At 47.7% G+C, this 21,440-nt stretch overlaps 1 protein-coding gene across 1 annotated transcript in view; it reads left to right on the top strand.

The window, feature by feature from the left end:
- Positions 1 to 21,440, top strand: part of FAM171A1 (family with sequence similarity 171 member A1) — a 125,254-nt gene that overhangs the window by 64,510 nt on the left and 39,304 nt on the right. The window contains exons 2-3 of the mRNA XM_082649133.1: positions 206 to 433; positions 9,041 to 9,133. Coding sequence (XP_082505259.1) covers positions 206 to 433; positions 9,041 to 9,133 — 321 coding nt within the window. The remainder of the gene's footprint in view (positions 1 to 205; positions 434 to 9,040; positions 9,134 to 21,440) is intronic.

Here is a 21,440-nt window from a genome sequence, read left to right as displayed (position 1 = left end):
TTGAGGAAGGTAAGAAATCATGTAAAGTGAAAAAAGGACCTCTAAGAAGAGAACATTCCCGGTTAAAATGATTTATAGTTTGGATGTAGATCGAGATTTTCTTAGCCTATCTCACTTTCTGCTACCTATCGCGGTTATAGCAGAATCACTGTTGGAGTTGCCCAATTAATAGCCACTGTTCTTTGTTGCTCTGTCCTTCTTCCAGAGGTCACCCTGAAGGTCCACATCAGTGATGCCAGCACCCATCAGCCCGTCCCCGATGCCCTCATTGAGATTTTCACCAACCAGGTCTCCATCGCCTCTGGCACCTCGGGGACAGATGGCATCGCCTTCCTCAAATTCCAGTATAAGCTGGGCAGTCAGCTGATTGTCACCGCCACAAAGCACGCCTACGTGCCAAACTCTGCCCCGTGGAAGCCCATCCGGTTACCCGGTAAGGTGGTCTTAACCTTTCTGTAAAACAGGGCTTACAGTCAGGCTAGGGATGGAGTCAGACATAGAAACAATTTTGCAAGTGTTAAGGGTTAAGTCAGACAATCAGGAAAATACTTGTTCATTCACTGCCTTAGCTTTTGGGGCCCCTTATGTGCAGGAAAAGGTGGGATCCCGGTATGAAGCTGGTTGTACGTTACTATCCATTTAATGGAACTCGTTTCCCCAGCGTTCCGCTCTGTACCTTACTGATCGTGACCAGCTGATGGGATTGGGGCGGTGCCCTGAAGTGGGGCTTTCTCGTCTTGCTTCAGGGTCTGAGACCAAGGCTGGCCAAAAGGTGGGGAATGATGGCGAGACTGTCTTTCTCTTTCCCACCTGTCTCACCTGCTCAGGAAGAACACTGCTGTGTGTTTCTTCCCCTCTCAACACTGTACTCCACTTCTGGCGTGTCTGATCACCAAACATGGGCGTTTTGCCACACATCCAGCAATTTGCGGATTCTGTGACACCAGCTGGGTACTTACTAGATTACCAGTTTATTACAAAGGCTATTAAAGGAACAGCTGAATGGAAGAGACGCGTAGGGCAAGGTCTGTGGGAAGGGGTGTGGAGCTTCCATCCCCTCCAGGTGCACCACCCTCCCAGCACGTCCAAGTGTTCGCCAACCAAGAGGCTCACCAAACCCCATCCTTTTGGTTTTTTATGGAACCTTCATTATGTAGGCATGACTGATTAAATCATTGGCCACTAGTGATTTATTCAACCTCCAGCCCTCTCTCCTTTCCTCCCTGGAGCTTGGGGAGGGGGGCGGGTGAGACCGAAAGTTCCAACCCTCTAATCACATGGTTGTTTCCCCTGGCAACCAGCCCCCATCCTTGGGTTATCTAGGGGCCTTCCAAAAATTACTATATTAACTGAAACTCCCATGGTAAGTGGCTTCTTATAAATAACAAAATATACCTTTATTGCCCTTATCACTTAGGAAATTCCAAGGGTTTTAGGAGCTGTGAGGCAGGAATGAGACCAAGAGCAAATATATATTACTTATTATAAATCACAACAGCACATTACCATTCACCGCTGCAAAGCAGCCGGTCTACCACAAGGGGCTAGGATGGTCCCTGACATGGGTTCAGCTGGGGATGGAGTAGGTGGGAATCAGCAGACAGTGCCGCTTCAGTCCCCTCACCTCAGGCTCCATCTAGTGCCTGCACCACATTACCTGCCGGCACTATTGCTCTGAGGCTAGCGAGGGTGGGCGGGTGGGAAGAGCATGGGCTTTGGACCTGGGTTCTGGCTCTGGGTCTGTGCTTGAGCCCCTCCAGCTTTGATGCCAGTCTCTGCAAAAGGGAGCTGATACCACGTAGTAGAGTGGTTCTGAGTAAAAAGGGGTTCATACAGGTGCACTAGCTTACAGTACCTACAACATAGTAGGGGCTTGATAAACGTGTAGCATCTGACACAGTGCCTGGCAAAATGCCAACGTTAGTGCTCACCTGTGTGCCACTGGACACGCCCCATCAGGGTCCCTGCTGCCCCTGGGGCACATGGGAGCTAAGCGTGACTGTGCCCGTCTTTTCCAGCCCCAGCATCTACCCTCAGCCACAAAATTCTCTTTAAGTTCAGTTTACACTTATTGAGTAGCTACCGTGTGCCAGGCAGTGCCCTGGTCACTGAGGATACAGGTCTAAAGACGCAGAACTCGCCCCTAGGGACTTCATCAATTAGTTATGAAGTCAGCCACAGAACCCGATGCCTCCTGATGGGATCAATGCTCTGATAGATGTAGGTGCCTACGGGGATGCTGGGGACCAGTTCACTGGCCTAGGTGAGCAAATGAAGGAAGGCTTCCTGGAGAGGCTGAGAGGGGAGCTGAGTCTTGAGGATGAGTAGATATTAGCATCAGAAGGTGCTTGTATAATGATCCAGATTCCGGGACTCAGCCATGCAGACTGGGCAGGTGGACCCAGGAATCTGCGTTTTCACAAGCAACTCCTACCCGCCCCCCCAGGGTGTTTATGGATAAAAATGTTCACTATAGTTTGGGACCACTGCTTTGAGAGCTATGGAAAGTGGATTTGAAATAGGTACAACTGAGGAAATCCTTTAGCAAAACGTTAGAGAAAAGGAGATAAACCTGAGAAATATTTAGCAGGTAAAATCCAGAAAGCCTTGGAGAATGGGTGGGAGAGATGTGAGGGAAGGGACGAGTGAGAATAAATGGAAGTTGAGTCTCGGGTTTCTGGTTGCTGATGGAGTGGATGGGATAACAGACGGGCGGTGGGCTTGGGAGACCTGCCACCGTGTGGTTCCCTCGAGTTGACTTGATCGATTAATGCCGTCGGCTGAAAGAAGCCTCTTCCTCCCTCCCGTGTGCTCCCCTCTCTCCAGGCTTGGGGCTCAGGCAAAGGTGGGTGGAAGTGGGAGTGGAGGTGGGGAGATGGGGAGAAAGGGGTGCGTGTCGGGATTGTAGGTGGTGATGAATTTAGCATGGATTGGATTGGAGCTGCCTCTGAGACGCCAAGTGTGTTCGGGCTTTAGTTTGAAAAGAGTTTGGGGCTTAAGAGGTTTGGAGGTGGAGGTGGAGTTTGGGGTCATCAGCAGCTTTTAAGGGAGACTCAGAACAGTGATCTCACCCAGAGAGTGGAGGGGAGTGGGCCTGGGGCAGAACCCTGGGAAGGCCAGCACGATAAGAAAGGTGGTCCTTGTTAGGTTCTTGCTAAAGAAAATGTTAGAAATGACCTCCCCCATTTTTCATACTGAGAAATCACTGGAAACAACCCTGGGGGAAGTCTAAATGGTATCCAGACACCTCAACTCCACCTTTGCTGAGGGCGGGGGGCGGGCAGCAGCACAAAATACCACTGATTCTCACCATCACAGGAGTTACGTTCTGCAGAGTCACCGTGAACACTGAGTTCGTGAATCCTGAGCCATTGCTCCCGGGTGAAGTGCAGGGTTAGGTTCCTTAGAGCCTCTGGTCACGTTTTCATCCACTGATCAGTACATCTCCTTGTTTGATGTGTGTTTCTATTGCAAGATACCTGACTCAGCATATATTGTTCGTTCATTAACCTTGAACTCATGGCCGACAGCGCCGTAACTCATGGCTAAGGGAAGCTTGTCTAACGTGTAATAAGGCACATCCCAGCCTCCTGCAGTTAGAAACACTGGACAGCACTTTGGGCCAGCACTCAGGGGCTGTTTGAAACAGGGAAATCACCAACAAAAAGCACAAGAATGCAAACACTTGGCACTAAATTGATTGCAGGAAGGATGCTTACGGTGTGAGAGCTGAAACGAGAAGGCAGAGCGTCTGTCGCCTTGGTCGACCTCAGCTGGGAGGAGACTCAGACTTTTGGCCCCTCTGTACGTACACGTAGAAAGCATCACAAGTATTGACTTGGGGTTACAAATACCCTTTAGCAAGTAGGCACATTTGCAAATCCTGAACCGACAAATAAGGACGGACTGTACTTTAATTACATTTGTTTTGACTTTGTTAACATGATCATTTGAGAAAAAGGCAACCATTTTCATAATATTCATTCTTCTTAAATGAGTAAATAATGGTAAAAAAATGTAGTTTCATTCTAAGAGTTTTGGACTAGGCTTGAAGATGCCTGGGTTCTAGGCCTGCCCGCCCCCAGCTCTGCCCACACATGGGGGCCCATCACAGCTTTCTGAGCCCAAATGTCTAGTTTCTAAAACCAAATCAGTTAGACCGAATAATTTTCAAGGACCCTCCCATGTCTTTCTTTTTCTCTGCTTGTCCCGTCAGCATAACAAGATCCTCTTAACTAGAATCTAACGGACAACGTGAGCAAAACTTAGACTGGTCTGATGTGAAAAACAGAGTATACTGTTGTTTTCACGTCTATTGTTGAAGGTGCGCTTTTGGTATTCCAGGTAATTGAGCGAGGAGGAGAGAAGAATTGGGAGCCTCTTCTAAAATATTTTTAAAATTTGAAACTAAAAAATAATTTCTTTACTACATGTCCGCACGTGGTTTTGTTTGCGTACGCGTTCTTATGAGATTTGGGAATAGATTTCTTTTCTCAGCCTTGACAGTAGTTCCTGGAGGATGTGGGTTTTTTTTTCCCCTTGCATGGAAGGGGCTACATATTGGGCACCAGGGAACCACAGCAAAAGGAGAGTACCCTTTACCTTTGGTAGCAGGTAGGAACAAATTTAGCTATATGAAGTGACATCCATCCACTAAAGACTGTGATTCCACATCTTAATTATTTCTAGCTCTATAGCTCAGGCCTTTTGCAACAGTTCAGGGCTACTGCAGTGGCCTCTGGCCAGCTCAGTCTGACCCCTTCAAAACGCCCTTCACATTACTGACCATTAGTGTCTTAAAATGTATTTTAAATATATATATAAATATTATAATATAAATATTATAATAAATTATAAATATTAAATATTATAATATAAATATTATTTTTATAATATAATAATTTCACATATTTATATATTAGATATATGTATTTATATATGGATGTATATTTATACATCCATATATATATGCAGGCAGACCTCATCTTATTGCACTTTGCAGATGTTGCATTTCTTGCAAATTGGAGGTTTGTGGCAACTCTACACTGAGCAAGTCCATCGGCACCATTTTCCCAAGAGCATTTGCTCATTGAGTGTTTGTGTCACATTTTGGTAATTCTCCCAGTATTTCATTATTATTATATTTGTTATGGCGATCTGTGGTTTTCGTGTTACTTTTGCAAAGAGATTACAACTCACTGAAGGCTCAGATGATGGTTAGCACTTTTTAGCAATAAAGTACTTTTAAATTAAGGTATATCTGTTGTTTTTTAGACATGATGCTATTGCACACTTAATAGGCTGCAGTATAATATAAACGTGACGTCTGTATGCATTGGGAAACCAGAACATTGACGTGCCTTCCTTTATTGCGACATTCGCTTTATTGGGGTGGTCTGGAACTGAACCCGCAACATCTCCGAGGTGTGCCTGTATATATATCTGTCTAACTACGTTATATGTCTGCCTAAAGGCATCTGAGGTCCTCAGGATCAAGTTTAGACTAACAGAACACAGGGACCTCCCCAGCCGCTTCTCCCTACGTTTCTCACGGTCTGGTCACCCTGGGCAGTTTGTTATTCTCTGAAGGAATCTGGCATTTTACCCGCTCTGTGCTTGTCTGCACTGTTGTTCCTTTACTGTTCTCTCTGCAAGCTTGTCTTCTATCCGTTCATTCCCAGTGTGGTTGTTCTCTGCGCTCAGAAGTGTTCCAGCCTCTCCCAGGTAGAGTCAGATGTTCCTTTCTCTCTACTTATCAAAAAACAAGACAGCAGTCAGCATCTCCTCTCTGATGGGTAATATACCATCTGCCTGCAGGTCTGAGGCGTCTCTGCCACCTCCTGCCCAGGAAGCCCTTGCAGGGGTCTCTACCACCCACGTCTCATCATAGTCATTACAAGAAATCGTCTTTTCTCATATATGAAATAGGGTTTGCGGAAGAGTTTGCTGGAGCAGATGTCTGATGTTTGGAAGCACCAAATGCTATAGGCAAGAAGCGTTTCAAAGCATCCTGTAATGGTCACACACATCTCGAGAGACCAATCACAGGTGATTCCAGCTCAGAGTCCCCCAAGCCAGACAACACACAGGTTTTCAGGACCAAGGAAATGCCTTCAGGCTCTGTGTGAGCTCTTGAAGGGAGCAGTGTGGTCCAGGTCTCTACCTAGAGAGGCGGGGAGGGCAAAGCCATGGTCTGGAGGTGAGCTGTTCCCTACCAGCACCAGCAATCCGGTTCTTCTTTCCTGGCCAGTAGGTGCCCTGTGCCCTTGGGTGAAGGGATCTCTGTTTAAGAAGGTTAAGTTTCCCTGGGACGTGGTTCTGCAGGAATTACCCAAGTCAGGCTTCCTCCCTTCAGTCCTGGCTCACACACAGGACCTGATCCCCCCTCCCGCAACTTGGTATAGATTTTTCTTCCAACTTTAAACCCCCAAGGTGAATTCTTTTTTTTTCTTGCTTGATTGATTTATTTTTGAGATATAATGCATATCACCGTCCGATTCACCATTTTAAAGTGTATAATTCACAAGGTTGTGCAACCATCACCACTGTCTACTTCCAGAATTATTTTCTTCACCTCCAAAAAAGCCCTCACGCCCGTTAGGATTGACTCGCTGTTTCCCATCCCCCCAGCCCCCAGCAACAGCTAATCCCTCTGTCGCTATGCATTTGCCTGTTCCACATATTGCAGATGAATGGAATCCTCCAGCGTGTTGGCCTTTTGTGTCTGGCATCTTTCACTTAGCATGGTGTTTTCCGGGTCTGTCCATGTTGCAGCATGAATCAGCACTTTATTCCTTTTTATGGGTGAACAATATTCCGTTGTGTGGATAGACCACGTTTCGTTTATCTGCCCGTCAGATGATGGCTATTGGGTTGTCTCCACTTTCTGGCTAGTATGACTGATGCTGCTGTGAACATTCATGTGCAGGTTTTTGCATGAACATATATGCTCAGTTCTCCTGGTTATATGCCTGGGAGTGGAATTGCCGGGTCACATGGTGACTCTGTGTTTAGTATTTGAAGGAACTGCCGAATTGTTTTCACAGCACCAAGGTACGTCCTTATCCTTGTCTTGGCACTTGCCACGTTCTGTTTGTCCTACAGCTATGGGTTGTGCGTCCAAGTCTCCTTCTAACGTAGAACCCTTGAGGACACAGACTGCCCCCAACATTGATCTGTTCCGCACGTCTAGCTCTGGGCCTTGTACATGTTGGCAGCTAAATAAATGGAATAAATGTGTAGGGAGAAGTGTCATGTCCAAGGCCAGCCGCTCACTGGTCGCCCCAACATTGTCCAGAGCCGGCTGTGCCAAGTAATTGATATTCTTAGCATTTGATGTTTCTGGTTCCTAATATTATCCTTGAAAGTTACTTTACCTCTCTAGGCCTCCCTTTCCTCCTCTTTAAACTTAGAGACTTAGGCTGGATGGAGTCCAAGAAGCCTCTGAATTTGAGTCCACGAAGCATAGCAGTCGAGGTCAGACTCCAGAGTTCAAATCCTGGCTCCAGTATTTACCAGCTGCGGCGTCTTGGACAAGTTAATTCCTTCTCCATAAATCTGTTCCCTTACCTGTCAAATGGGCATGTTAATAATACCTATTTCATAAAGCTGTTTTGAGAGTTAAATAAATTACCAAAATTAAAGCACCTAGAATAATGTCTGACATGTTAGTGAGGGTTCAGTAATGTTAGTGATGATTGTTATTCCATAATATGTTGATTTGTTTTTTTCTTAAAATTCATGATCTCCCCAGAAACACGTAGGCTTTGTGAATTTTTTAGTTGGAAGTCCAGGTACTTAAACAAGAATTTTAAAACATAGCACAAGTTCTGTCATCTTATTAGTTCCCAGAGTAGGGAAGAAAGTTGTTTTTTTTTTTTTTTATGATGAGGCACACAGTAATCTAAGCACATATTTTTAAAGTCTTTCTTAATGTTAATACCCAGTGTGTTACATCCATGCAGTGTGTACATTGTAACTTTTAATAGATTCCTAATGGGAGGAGGTTCAGATACTTTACTAACAGCTTCTAACGAATAAAAAATACATAGTTGACTATTGTAGGGCAAGCAGTTGTTCTAGGAGAGATTGCAGGACTCTTTGGGCGTTTTGAAAGCCTTTTGCTAATAACACTTAAAGGAAAAACGGTTTCTTTTCTCTCTGTTTACAGCACTTCTGACACCCGACGGGTGGGTTTTTTCTCAAGCCAACCAGTTCTCCAGCTCTCTGGACACCGACTGGGCGACCTGCAATTCAATTCAGTTCTGACAGTAACTTTCCAGAGTTAGCTCAGAAGCCACAGGTTAAGGGTTCAGTCCCACAAGACCAAGTACCACTTCAGACACAAGCCCCGGGTTGTCACCTGACCAACCGGCTATAAATCAGAGGTTCTCATGAGCCCCTCCCTGGGTTCATTTACTATCGTGGCTCACAGAACTCAGGGAGACAGTTACATTCACGGGTTTATTGCAAAGGATATTATAAAGGATGCAGATACACAGCCACATGAAGAGGTACAATAGGGGGAAATCCAGAAGGGTCCAAAAGGAGCTTCTGTCCCCGTGGCGTTGGGGTGTACCATCCTCCCAGCACACATACTTGTTCACCAGCTTGAAGTTCCCCAGAGCCCGTACCTTGGGGACTTTCATGGTAGCTTCATCAGTCATGGCAGGCATGATCGATCATGAGCTGTCCACCGCCTCTGTCCTCTCTGGAGGATGGCAGGTGGGACTGAACGTTCCAAGGTTCTCATCATGGCTTGACCTTTTCGGTGAGCAGCCCGCCTCCAGGAGCCCACCCGGAGTCTCCTCAACAGAACAAAAGATACTCTGATCACTCAGGAAATTACAAGGGATTTAAGAGGCAGGAACCAGAGGCAGAGACCAAATACGTATTTATTATTACGCCACCCTGCGAAAACTCAATATTGCCGACTGAGTGGAAATCAGAGAATCCAAGGAAGGCAGAGTGCTTAAAAAACTGGAGTGGGCATCTTGATTTAAATGTTCGAATTCCCTCATATCCATCCTTGTTTCTGCAGTGTTTTCTTCGCTGAGCCTGGGCCTGCTTCCAGAACGATCTGCTACTCTGATGGTGTATGAAGATGTTGTCCAAATAGTCTCAGGATTCCAAGGTATGTTTGATAGTTAAAAAGAGACGTGAAGGTAACTCTGGGGCCAACTCTGAAAATCTCGTGAGGGATGACTCTCATCAGGTAGTGATGGCCGTGAATGTGTCCACAGCTGGAAGTAACAATGCCTGCGGTCCCTACGGGTGCACGACACATTGGCATTTTGGTAAAATGTCTCTTGGCTGTGGCCTTTTTTCTTCTCGGCCCAGCCTTTAAGTGCATGAGAGGGAAGAAGGGGCTCTACCCTCTGTTCACACCACATCTCTCTCTTCTCCGAAGGCGAGAATATTCATCCTGGGGTCAGAGTCCGGACCCTGTCTGCGCCTCACTGACCATTGGGCGGGGTCTCTCTGAAAAGGTTCATAAGCATTTGAGAGTATAGAGTTTCAGGTTTTTTGGGTTTTTTTCTTTGGCCACGCCGCATGGCTTGTGGGGTCTTAGTTCCCCGAACAGGGAATCCCCCTTAGTTGCCCCCTGCAGTGGAAGCACGGATTCCTAACCACTGGACCCCCAGGGAATTCCCTAGAGTTTCAGTTTTGCAAGACAAAATGGTTCTAGAGATCTGCTGCACAACAATGTCAATACACTTCACACTAGTGCACTGTACACTTAAAACTGGTTAAGATGGTAAATTTAATGTTATGTGTTTTTTACAATAAAAAAAAAAACTCTTCCCTTACCAAAAAAAAAAAGAAAAAACAAAAGGTTCCTAGGTGTTCGAGTGTGGCCTTTTTCTCTCCCTTGTCCCTCGTTTGTTTGTTTTTTGTTTTGTTTTGTTTTGTTTTTTTCCGGTACGCGGGCCTCTCACCGCTGCGGCCTCTCCTGTTGCGGAGCACAGGCTCCGGACGCGCAGGCCCAGCGGCCATGGCTCACGGGCCCAGCTGCTCCGCGGCATGTGGGATCTTCCCAGACCGGGGCACGAACCTGTGTCCTCTGCATCGGCAGGCGGACTCTCAACCACTGCGCCACCAGGGAAGCCCCAGTATTCCTTTCTTTTAATACCATTTTACACCAGTCATTCTCTACCTGACCACATCCAGGTGCCATTTGCAAACAAGGTGACCTGATTTATTCCTTTTTTTATCGAGTAGCTGTGGGAACGTACAAGGAGGTTCACGTGCTGTTCTTAGAAGACGTATGTAAAGAGAAATAAGTAGAAACGTCTGGGAGCGTACGTGAACTCGAGTTAGGAGAGAAAAGAGGAACAGAGACACAGATTTTCATGTCATCTGCGTAGTGAAAGTCCTAAGTTAGCAACTATTTTTTCTCCTCCTAAGAGAGAGCAGAGCTAGGACCGAATCCTCAGCACCCTTTCACGTTGGAACCACACTGGGGCCTACTGGCCTCGGTACCTCCAATCTCTCTTTAGTTAGCTTTGCTATTGTCGTTTCACAACTGAAAGACAGTGGAAGAAAGTGAAAGATAATTTTTCTCCTCCAGTCTTACTGAGATATAGTTGACATATACCTTTAATGACTTGAGATGTGTATATATTCCACAATGGTCACAACTGTAAGTCTACTTAACATCCTTCACCACACAGAGTTTTTTCTTGTGGTGAGAACTTTTAAGATCTACTCCCTTAGCAGCTGGCAGATATACACTACAGAATCGTTAACTGTAGTCACCATGCTGTACGTCACATCCCCAGGACTTACTCATTTTATAACTGGGAGTTTGTGCCCTTTGACCACCTTTATCTGCTCTCGTCACCTCCCGCCTCTGGTGACCACCAGTCTGTTCTGTTTCTGTGAGTTTGTTTGTTTGTTTTTAAGATTCCACTTATAGGTTGTTTGTTTGTTTTTAAGATTCCACTTATAGGTGACATCCTACAGGATTTGTCTTTTTCTGTCTGATTTATTTCACTAAGCATGATAGCCTCCAGGTCCATCCATGTTGTCCCAAATGGCAGGATTTCCTTCTTTTTTATGGCTGAAGACAGTAAGTCCCCTACATACGAACGGGTTCCGTTCCGAGAGCACGTTCGTAAGTCCAATTTGTTCTTAAGTCCAACAGAGTTAGCCTCGGTACCCAACTAACACAACTGGCTATATAGTACTGTACTGTAATAAGTTTAGAATACTTTTCACACAAATAATACATAAAAAAACACAAAAAATAAAGAAAACATTTAAAATTTTACCGTACAGTACCTTGAAAAGCACAGTAGTACAGCACAACAGCCGGCATGCAGGGGCTGGCATCGAGTGAGCCGGCAAGAAGAGTTACTGACTGGAGGAGGGAGAGGAGGTGGGCGACGGTAGAGCTGAAGGATCCTCAGCAACAGGAGACGGAGGGCAGGCGGCAATTTCACTCATGCCTGACGTTGATGGAACGCACATTCGCATCTTTGAAAAGTTTGCAACTTGAAGATGTAGGGGACTTACTGTAACATTCCATTGCATATATATGCATATACGTGTGTGTGTGTGTGTGTGTGTGTGTGTGCGTGTACACACATTTCCTGTATCTCTTCATCCATCAGTGGAAACTTCAGTTGTTTCCGTGTCTTGGCTTTTGTGAATAATGCTCCTGCCTTTGCCTGAATAAGTAACTTCTGACCCTGGGTGACCTCAGCCGCTCATGGCCACACCAGAACAAGTGGCTGGAGGAAACCTCACAGCTGCATCCACTGGTTACACAGACCTCAAGGTGGGCATCAGCCCTGCAGGACCGAGGCCACTTCCTAATTACTTGTTTTCTGACTCTCCGAGATGGCTGTTTCGTGCCCTGTCACTCCCACACTGCCGTTTTCTCCCGCTCTGTAGCGGGTGAGCGTTCAAGCCCGTGTATCCCCCAGAAATGCTCCCCTGAGCGTCCTGTGCTCCAGCCGCTGCCCTGCTTCTCTGCTGTCCTTTGGGAAGGGCTTTGCTCCCTCACCTCTGCTTTCTCGCCTCTCCTTGCCTCTTCAGCACACTTCGGTCCGGGCTCCTCCCTCAGCGCTTCGTCAGAGTGTCTTATGGCCCCCGTGCGACCAGACCTAAGGTCACCTCTCTTCCTCTCCCGGGATGTCCGCACAACATTCAACACAGACAGCTGGTCACTCTGTCTTGAGACTTTCTTCCTTTCGCTTCTGTATCATGCCTTGCCTTTCTTTCCAGCTGTCGGTTACTTCTTCTCTGGACGCTCCCATGACTGTCCTGGGCCTCTGTTTCTTCTTCCCAATGCTCTCCCTAGAGGAGCTCATAGACCCATGGCTTTCATGCACCCTGGGCACTGATTACTCCCAATTTCCCCCTAGAGGGAGGCCCTTATTTGACGTCTTGACTTGGGCGTCTGCCAGGCATCTCAGTCTCAGCAGAGACGCACAGAACTCTTGATGTTTTTTACCTTCCATCTCAGTGAATGGTGTAAACGCACACCTACGCTTCCAGCCAAGACTCTAGGAATCATCCTTGATTCTTCTCCTCACATCCGGTTCTCCTGCAGACCCTCTTCTCTCCATAGGTGTTGCTGCCTCCTGAATCCAAGACACCACCATTTCCCCCAGAGAACTGCGGTGGGTTTCTCACTGGTTGCCCTGTGCCCACTCTTGCCAACCTGTAATCTAATCTTCACAAAGTTACAGCGATCAAGTCGCCTTGCTTCCATTCTTCAGTGGTCTTCCCATTGTACTTGGAATAAAATCCCAATTCCTTACACTCAGGGCTGGACAGCCCCTGGCCCTGAGCCTCTGGTGGCTGCCACCGTTACCTGGAAGGTCGCCACTGATGAGAAGGGGCAGAGATTGTATCTACACACAGAGCATCTTCCCTGCACCCCTTCCCCCTCTGAGTTCCCTTTCAGCCCCACAATTCCCTTTGTCGAGCTCTTCTCCTTCACGGCCACCTTTGACGTGCCCGGCACCCTCATGGGTCATCCCTTCCCAGTCCCCCTGCCCAGGAGCGGCACTAACCTTAGGAAGGTGTTTGTGACAAGGACTCAAACTGCAGCCCACAGGGTCCATTGTTATGGCTACGCTTTACCCCATCGTGGTGCCAGGCCTCCTCGCCGCCCCCTGCTCTGCTTCTCCCTGCCATCTTCCAGCCCCGATGCTGAATTGTCCCCTCCAGTGGCTCCGAGGGGGTTCATGAAGGACCTCGGTGCTCGTGTCGTCTGCCCTCCGTAAGCAGAGTCACCTTCTGAACATGCAGCAGTCCTGATGACCTACATCTCCCATGAGTCACACAGAGTTATGGCCAGCCTGGCCCTTTAGCCCGAGTAATCCCACAGTGGTTATCCCTCGGTCTGCCCACACTTGCCTTCTTTTTTTTTTTTTAAAGATTTATTGATTGATTGATTTGTTTGTTTGGGAGCACTGGGTCTTAGTTGTGGCAGGTGGGCTCCTTAGTTGTGGCTTGCCAGCTCCTTAGTTGCAGCAGGCAGGCTCCTCCTTAGTTGCGGCTCCAGGACTCCTTAGTTGGGGCACGTGGGCTCCATAGTTGCGGCAGGCAGGCTCCTTAGTTGCAGCATGCGAACTCCTAGTTGCGGCACGCATGTGGGATCTAGTTCCCTGACCAGGGATCGAACCCAGGCCCCCTGCGTTGGGAGCGTGGAGTCTTAGCCACTGTGCCGCCGGGGAAGTCCCACACCTGCCTTCTTTCTGCTGCCCACATGTTGCACATTTGCACTGCATGGCCCATGCCCTGATTCAGTCCCGGTCTCGGTCTCCACCCGGGCCACTGCAGTGGCCTCCAGCCAGTGTGCTGGTGTCCGCTCGCTGAGCTAGCGTTGGCGCTGGACTTGAGAAGATCAACCAGATGTCCCATATCTTGTGTCTCCTCCCAACACACCTTGCACTGAGCTGCCCGAGTGATCTTCCTGGAGCAGAACCCTTTGCCCACAGAGTGAAATCCCACCTCCTTACGCAGCATGCCCCGGCCTCCTGACCTGGCCTCAACCTCCCTCCTAAGGGCTCTTCTCCTCCATGTCTTGTGTTCTAGCCTAACTGAATTTCTTTTTCTATTTTCCACCTGAGATGTCCCACCCCATCTTCCCAATCTCTCTTCAAATTCTCCTTGGACATCAAGACCCACTTCAAGGCCACACCCTCCAGGAGGTCTTTTCTGTGTCTTCCCTGGAGACGAGATTCATGCCAGTGTCTTATCCTTCACCTTCGGCTGCCAAGGGACCCCCGACTCAGAGGGGTCACCAGTCCATAGTGTGGCCAGGGGCTGGGACCCAGCTGGAGGAGAATCGCTGGAGCCGTCAGTTCTTCTCTCTCTTCCTTTTACCGGGGTGGGACTGAGAACCCAGAAGAGATGAGACTCTCAGCTGACTGTGTGGTCACGAGATGCAGTGGGTCTGTAATTACACCAGGTCATCTGCAAGCCCAGGTTTGAAGGGAACAGAAAGTATGAGTCAGAAAAGGAGCTAGTTGGTAGCAGGCCAGAGAGAAGCAGACCGCAGACCGGGATTTGTGGAGTCATGTTAATGGTACAGCATTCAGGTGAAATCCACAAACTCCTGCCACATGGTCCCAGAGCTGCCCTGAGCCCAGACCCAGGCTCGTGCCTTCCGCGCACCCCCCACGCCCGGCTCCAGCCTTGGATTCCACACATCCCGTCTCCCTTATGCCCCCTCCTGTCCTTACCAGTAACCAGGAGGATGGATTAAAACAGCCCTCCAGCTGGGGGTTCTGTATCCGATGCCGCCCCTTCTGCCCTATTTGGTAGTAATATCTTACCTCCCGGACTAAAACTGAAAAACCTGAAGAACAAGGAGGGGGTCACGTTCACCTTAGCATCCCCAGGGCCTGGCCCCATGCCCGCCTTCGGATCCGTCCACAATGAGCAATTCACTGAAGGATTGAGTAAATATTTAAAAACTGTCCAAATCCCACCTTTCTTTGCACTTCCTGTATAGATCACTCAAGCTCGGGTTAATTATTTTCTTTGTTGTGCCTGCTAAGAGGACCGTTCACATGTACACACACGCACACAGACATACAGAGTATTTGAGTAACTCTCTCTCTCTCTGAGGAGCAGGAAGTACGGTCATGTTAGAAACCCAAGGATGTAAGACATTCATGGCAGCTTTCGTTATGGTAGCTTTTGTTATGGTTAATTTATTCAGTCTAGTGTATCACTTCCCTCCTCTATGTAACCGGAAACTGAGAACCATTTATTTCTCCCTTGCCAAAAATCTCATTTACATTCCAGCTTTTTAAAATTGTCTACATTTTAATTTTTTAACTTACGCCACTTCGTGAATTTAACTATTGCTAGTTGTACTTTTCCTTGTCTCAGTAGAGTTGAGGCACGGCAGGAATAACACTGGGTGAATTTGTTTCACGTTTTCTTACCAGTTGGAAGGAGAGCCACGTGTAGATAATTTTTGGTCTTTGCAGTTCTGTTCCATAAAGCGAATACAGAACTGAATTTCTAAATAATACATCAAATTTTTATTCTCAAACTGGTCAAGTGTAGGTGCATTTATTTTTTTTTTAATGGAATCAGAGGAGAAAAACATAAACTCTTGCTGATCAGAACTGTAAGTACTGTCAGCCGTTTGAGTTTTTGTGTGTTGCTTGGATGTTACCGTGTGTCAGATGATCCCCCCAAGGAAATGGGGAGGTAGTGTGATGACAGTTTGACAAAGCCTCACCCGTGTTATGTGCATAGTTTTGGGTGATGCCCCGTTGTTTGATTTTACGTGACACCGAAGCAAAAGATTTGAAAGCACAAAGGCCACTGGGTGAGAGAGGAGGAGACAGGAGAGGCGGGGATGTTCTGTATGGGAAGATGTTCAATGCTTCAGGTGAAGTTTTTGTTTTGAAATGTTTACAACCAAATAAACTAGAATAAGCTCATGGTTAATGAGAGTTTTCCTTGAAGAATAAAAGACTACTCACTTGTTTTCCTCTCTCTAGGTATGGTATCTATTTAAATTCTGACCATACACACCCTAAAACTATTCCCATCAGACGAGGTGGGATTATGTGCAGTGCCTTCACACACACACACACACACACACACACACACACACACACACACACAGTAAATGCATGTTTCCAATGGAACTGGCCTTAGCATTCGATTTCATTTGAAAAGTGAGGAAAGTGATTGCGTTGTCATTGTTGACACTATTTTATATAGAAAGCCTGGAGCAGTCTTATGATAACAGTGTGGTGAAGGGGAAGGACCAACATAGTCATTGATTAACTACGTATAGGGATCTTTCCCAACAGAGGCTGGGTCTAAAAGTATGCTCGTTATCACAGAATGCTTGCAAATTGCTTTTACATTTTTTTTTACATTTTTTTTTTATTGAAGTATCGTTGATTTACAATGTTCTATTAGCTTCAGATGTAGGGCATAGTGATTGATATTTTTATATATGATACTGCATTTAAGGTTATTATAAAATATTGGTTATATTCCGTATGTGGTATCTTATATCCTGTACCTTGTTTATTTTATACCTAGTAGTTTATACCTCTTAATCCCCTACCCCTGTCTTGCCCTTCTCCCCAATGGAAACCATGAGTTTGTTCTCTGTATCTACAAGTCTGTTTCTGTTTTGTTATAGTCATTCATTTGTTTTAGTTTTTATAGTCCACATATAGATGAAAACATACAGTATTTGTCTGTCTCACTTCATTAAGTTTAATACCCTCTCGGTCCATCCATGTTGCTGCAAATGGCATTATTTTGTTCTGTTTAATGGCTGAGTAGTATTCCACTGTGTATTTGTACCACATCTTCTTTATCCATTCCTCTGTTGATGGACACTTAGGTTGCTTCCACATCTTGGCTGCTGTAAATAATGTTGCTATGAACATTGGGGTGCATGTGTCTTTTTGAATTAGTGTTTTCATTCCATTTTCTTCGGATATATACCCGGGAGTAGAATTGCTGGATCATATGATAGTGCAAATGGCTTTTAAACTTTGCAATGAGATCATAGGAGAGTGGAGAGAGAGAACACTTGTCAATTGCTTTATAAGGATCATTTTCTTTGAGAGTTTTTTGTACTTGGCTGAGGAACTGGAAGCTTTCAAGGAGGAGTTTGATGATGATTCCAAAATGTAACCTCACGACGATGAACCATAAGGTAGGAGTCGTTGCTCTACTTCCGGCTCTCTCAGACCTTCACGCTGTCTCGGGAGAAACAGCACGTTGTCGACTCAGAATGTGATGACGGTAAATAAGAAAGTACCGTCAAGATGCCCCAGGCTGCTCGTGGCTGCACTGTCATCAGGCCAGCTGGTACCACCCAAACCAGCAGTGTCCATCCTGCGGGGCCCTGCGCTGCTCTCTTTACGGTCCCCAGGACAGTCCCCTTTCTGTTCCCCAGGCAGTGCTGTCAGACTCTCCCACGCTCTGCACACACCCCCGACCTGCATGCCCTCCTCTTAGCCATGACCTTGACGGTGGGTCCAGGGAACCCAGAGGCCATCGGGGAAGGCTGCTTCTGTGGCCTGCTTTTCTGCATCCCCTTCTAAGGGGACATTGTGACGTGTCTCCCCGTGGCTCCTCTCCCACCAGGAGCCTCTTCACATCACAGTCAATCCCTCGTCTAATCTCCTCCCCTCCCACCTCCCTCTGTTTGCGCCGAATCTTCCATCTTTCTCCTCTGGTTCCTTCTCAGCTCCCAGAATTACGAAGCCCGCCCTTCCAAGGAAACCCATCTCAATCCCTATTCCTCACTTCCTTTCCCACTCAAACTTCGGAGCCGTCTGCCCTCGAGAATTTCCTTTAGGGATTTCTCGTGCCAGCTCCGGTGGCCTCGTCCTCCCTGCATCCCCGAGCTGGGGTCCTTCCTCCTGCACTTCCCCTCCCTCCTTGTCTCCTGTTCACCGCTTCCCCGTCTCCTCCCCGGTTCTCCCTTCCCCGCCTCGCCCACATTCGAAAAGTGGCTTTCAGCTCCAGCCACCTCCTCTGTTTTCTTCCCCGAGGCCACTGTCTTTATTTGCAGCTACATCATTTCTCACCGAACATCTCACAGGAGCCTGGCTGACGCTCTGACTCTAGGATTTCTCTACCCACAGCCACCCCCAACTCTGCTATCGGCATTTGGTAAAAACGAACACGATTCCTTCACTCCCGTTCCGAGAACCCCCGGAGACTCTCTCCCCTGCAGGTTGCCTCGAGTTTAGACTCCTGAGCGGGGTGCACCAGGCCCTTCACGAGACTCCCCCTCTGTCCGGAGCCCACACAGCCTGCACGGGGCTCACAGGGAGGCCTTGGCCTCTAGCCACGGTCCAGATGTCTGTCACCCCTGGAATTTCTCTCCTGGGTGGTTGACGGTTCTCTGCTGAAGCTTCTCCTGTACTTTTTGGGCGTAACCCTCTATTTTGGCATCAAAACAGTATGATGATTCAGCCATTGCCATGACTACCTTCTCTACCCTGGAGTCCTAGGATGTCAGGACCTTCATCCTCTTCCCCATCATGTATCCTGTGCCCCGGGGCAGAGGAGACTCTGTCCGTGTCCTCTGGGTCATTCTGAGGACGCTCAGAGTATCTTGTGGAATCCTCTCAGTCAGGGGCAGTTTCCCCCCAGGGGCACCTGGCAATGTCACAGCTTGGGAGCCACTCCTGGCATCTAGTGGGTAGATGCCACAATGCATAGGACAGCCCCTGTCCCCCAGCAGAGAAGTGCCTTTGTGGCCCCAAACGTTAATAGTGCTGAGAATGAGGGATGGTGACCTAGTCAGAATTGAGACAGACCGTTACTAGGACCCAGTGAGTTGCCCGGAATAACTCATCTTTACATTTAATCCTATAAGCATTCCCAGAACGTGGTACCATGGGTTTCACAGGACACCTGCTCTTAAGGAGCTGCCATCTAAACGGGGAGAGGCGGCGGGAAGTTATTGCTGATCCCGTACCTGGTATGTACCAGGAGTCAATGTGAGGCATCGTATCAATGCATGTGTGTTCTGAGCTTACATCCTAGCAGCCATATCACGAGACAGGCGTGGGCCACACCCACTTTCAAGATAAAGAACCCAAACCCCAAAGTCACTCAGCTCAGAGGTGGTGGAGGAGAGATAGAAACAGAGAGATATACACAGTGATGCTCCTACGCATGTCCTCTTCTCATGGCGCCTCTGGTTAGGGAGATGCTCAAATACACAAATAAATACAATACCAGGCGCAGGAAGATGGGTTCTGTAAGAGACATACAAGTAGAGTTTAGAGCTTGGGGTGGGATCCAGAAAGGCCACACAGGAGAGGTGGCAATGGAGGTGCACCTTGCATGACGGGTAGGATCTGCAAATAGAGACGATGCAGAGAAGCTCCAGATGCGGGGAAGAACGTGAGCTCGTGAGCAGAAGCAGAGCTGCATGGGCCAGAGGATGAGGGCCGTGGGCAGTAATAGCAGAGCATCTGTTCTGACGTGGGCAGGTGTGCTAGGAAGGGACGCAGAGGTCGGAATTCAAAGAATTCATTTCCACCTCGTGCAAACAGAATGACTGTGGGCCTCTCTGGGCCTCAGTTTCCTACCCCGTAAAGAGAGGAGAGAGCTCCTTCTTCACGGGATTGTTGTAGGTTTTTTTTTTTTTTTAATTTTTATTGGAGTCTAGTTGATTTACAATGTTGTGTTAGTTTCAGGTGTACAGTAAAGTGAATCAGTCATATATATATATATATATATATATATATATATATATATATGTATATCTCCACTCTTTTTTAGATTCTTTTTCCATATAGGCCCTTACAGAGTATTGAGTAGAGTTCCCTGTGCTATACAGTAGGTCCTTATTAGTTATCTATTTTGTATATAGTAGTGTGTACATGTCAATCCCAATCTCCCAATTTATCTCTCCCCCCTTATCCCCTAGTAACCATAAGTTTGTTTCTGCCTCTGTGACTCTGTTGCTGTTTTGTGAACAAGTTCATTTGTACCCTTTTTTTAGATTCCACACATAAGCGGTATCATAGGATATTTGTCTTCCTCTGTCTGACTTACTTCACTCAGTATGACAATCTCTAAGTCCATCCCTGTCACTGCAAACGGCTGCATTATTTTGTTCTTTTTATGGCTGTGTAATATTCCATTGTGTACATGTACCACACCTTTTTATCCTGCTGTAGATTATTAAGTGAAATAATGTGTATGTAAGATCTTTGTAAATTCTAAAGTGCTGAACTACACCTCCCATGAGAGAAGTGGGGCAGCAGTTCGGGTCTGTGTTGGTCTGTGGTTGTTGCCGCTGTTAATTTGGGAAGCGGTGGATCCATTGAAGGTTTCTGGGTGGGGAAAGGCGGTGATGAGAGTGGAACTGGAGAACCATCAGTAGATGAGGCGGGAAAGGGGTGAGGCTGAAACACAGGGGAAGTTAGGAGACTTTTGCAATAGTTGAGGGGTCACGTCACAGGGTAGTGTAGGGTGGAGGCAGGACGGAGGGAAAAGAAGATGCTAGAAACGTTGATAAGGGAAGATTGGGCCGTCCTGGCACTTGTGTGACGAAAAGCGATGGTGGCAACCTGGAGTCAAACACAGGTGTCGGGGGGGAGCGGGGCTTTAAGTTGGACAGAAGGTAGTGATGACTTCAGTGTCTGACGGGCATCCGAGTCGAGGTGCAGAGGCGGCGGGAATGCAGGCGTGGAGTCCCCGGCACGACCGGAAGGTAACTGGTGAGGCTCCAGCAGGGAGGAGAGTCAGGCAAGTCAGGAGAGAGTCAGGAACAGCAGAGGCGACTGTGGTGAGCCTTCGGGAGCTGTCGCATCCGAAGCAGGAGGAGAAACAAGCACTCATAGAGGAAAAAGCCGGCTACTCTGGGGAGAGCGGAGTGCAGCACCGTGACCCCGCGCGGGGGCGGGGAACAGCGCGCATCATTGTGAGTAGCTGGAGGCAGGAAGGCGAGCCAGGGTCACGGGTTTGCAGATTATACAGTCATCAGGTGACATTTCCAAGGGCGGCGTGGGGGAGGGGGGTGAAAGCCACGTCCCTGGGCGTTGAGGGGAAAGAGAGGAGGCTTACGGGGGGATAAGAGCGAAAGTGGTGTCTTGCTGTGGTTTTTCTAGCTGAGGAAGAAAGGAGTATATGTGTTGGTTGGGGAGGAAAAGCTTCTGAAGAGAGGTTTTTGATGAAGGCAAGAATAGTGGATCGAGTCACGTCTTGCAATAAAACAAGCAAAAGTTAGGAAACTCGGGTTGACCTTGGGGGAGCGCAGGGGCAGAAGAGGCAGCAGAGAAGAGGGAAAAAAGATTTTAAAGTGCAGCCGGAGGGGGCTTCCCTGGTGGCGCAGCGGTTACGAATCCGCCTGCCAATGCAGGGGACACGGGTTCGAACCCTGGTCCAGGAAGATCCCACGTGCTGCGGAGCAGCTAAGCCCGTGCGCCACAACTACTGAGCCTATGAACCACAACTACTGA

Source organism: Grampus griseus (assembly GCF_964374135.1).
Source record: "Grampus griseus genome assembly, chromosome: 2".
In the NCBI taxonomy this organism is placed as follows: Eukaryota; Metazoa; Chordata; class Mammalia; order Artiodactyla; family Delphinidae; genus Grampus; species Grampus griseus.
The sequence above is the reverse complement of the archived record's forward strand: the minus strand, read 5'-3'. Positions and strand labels throughout refer to the sequence as shown.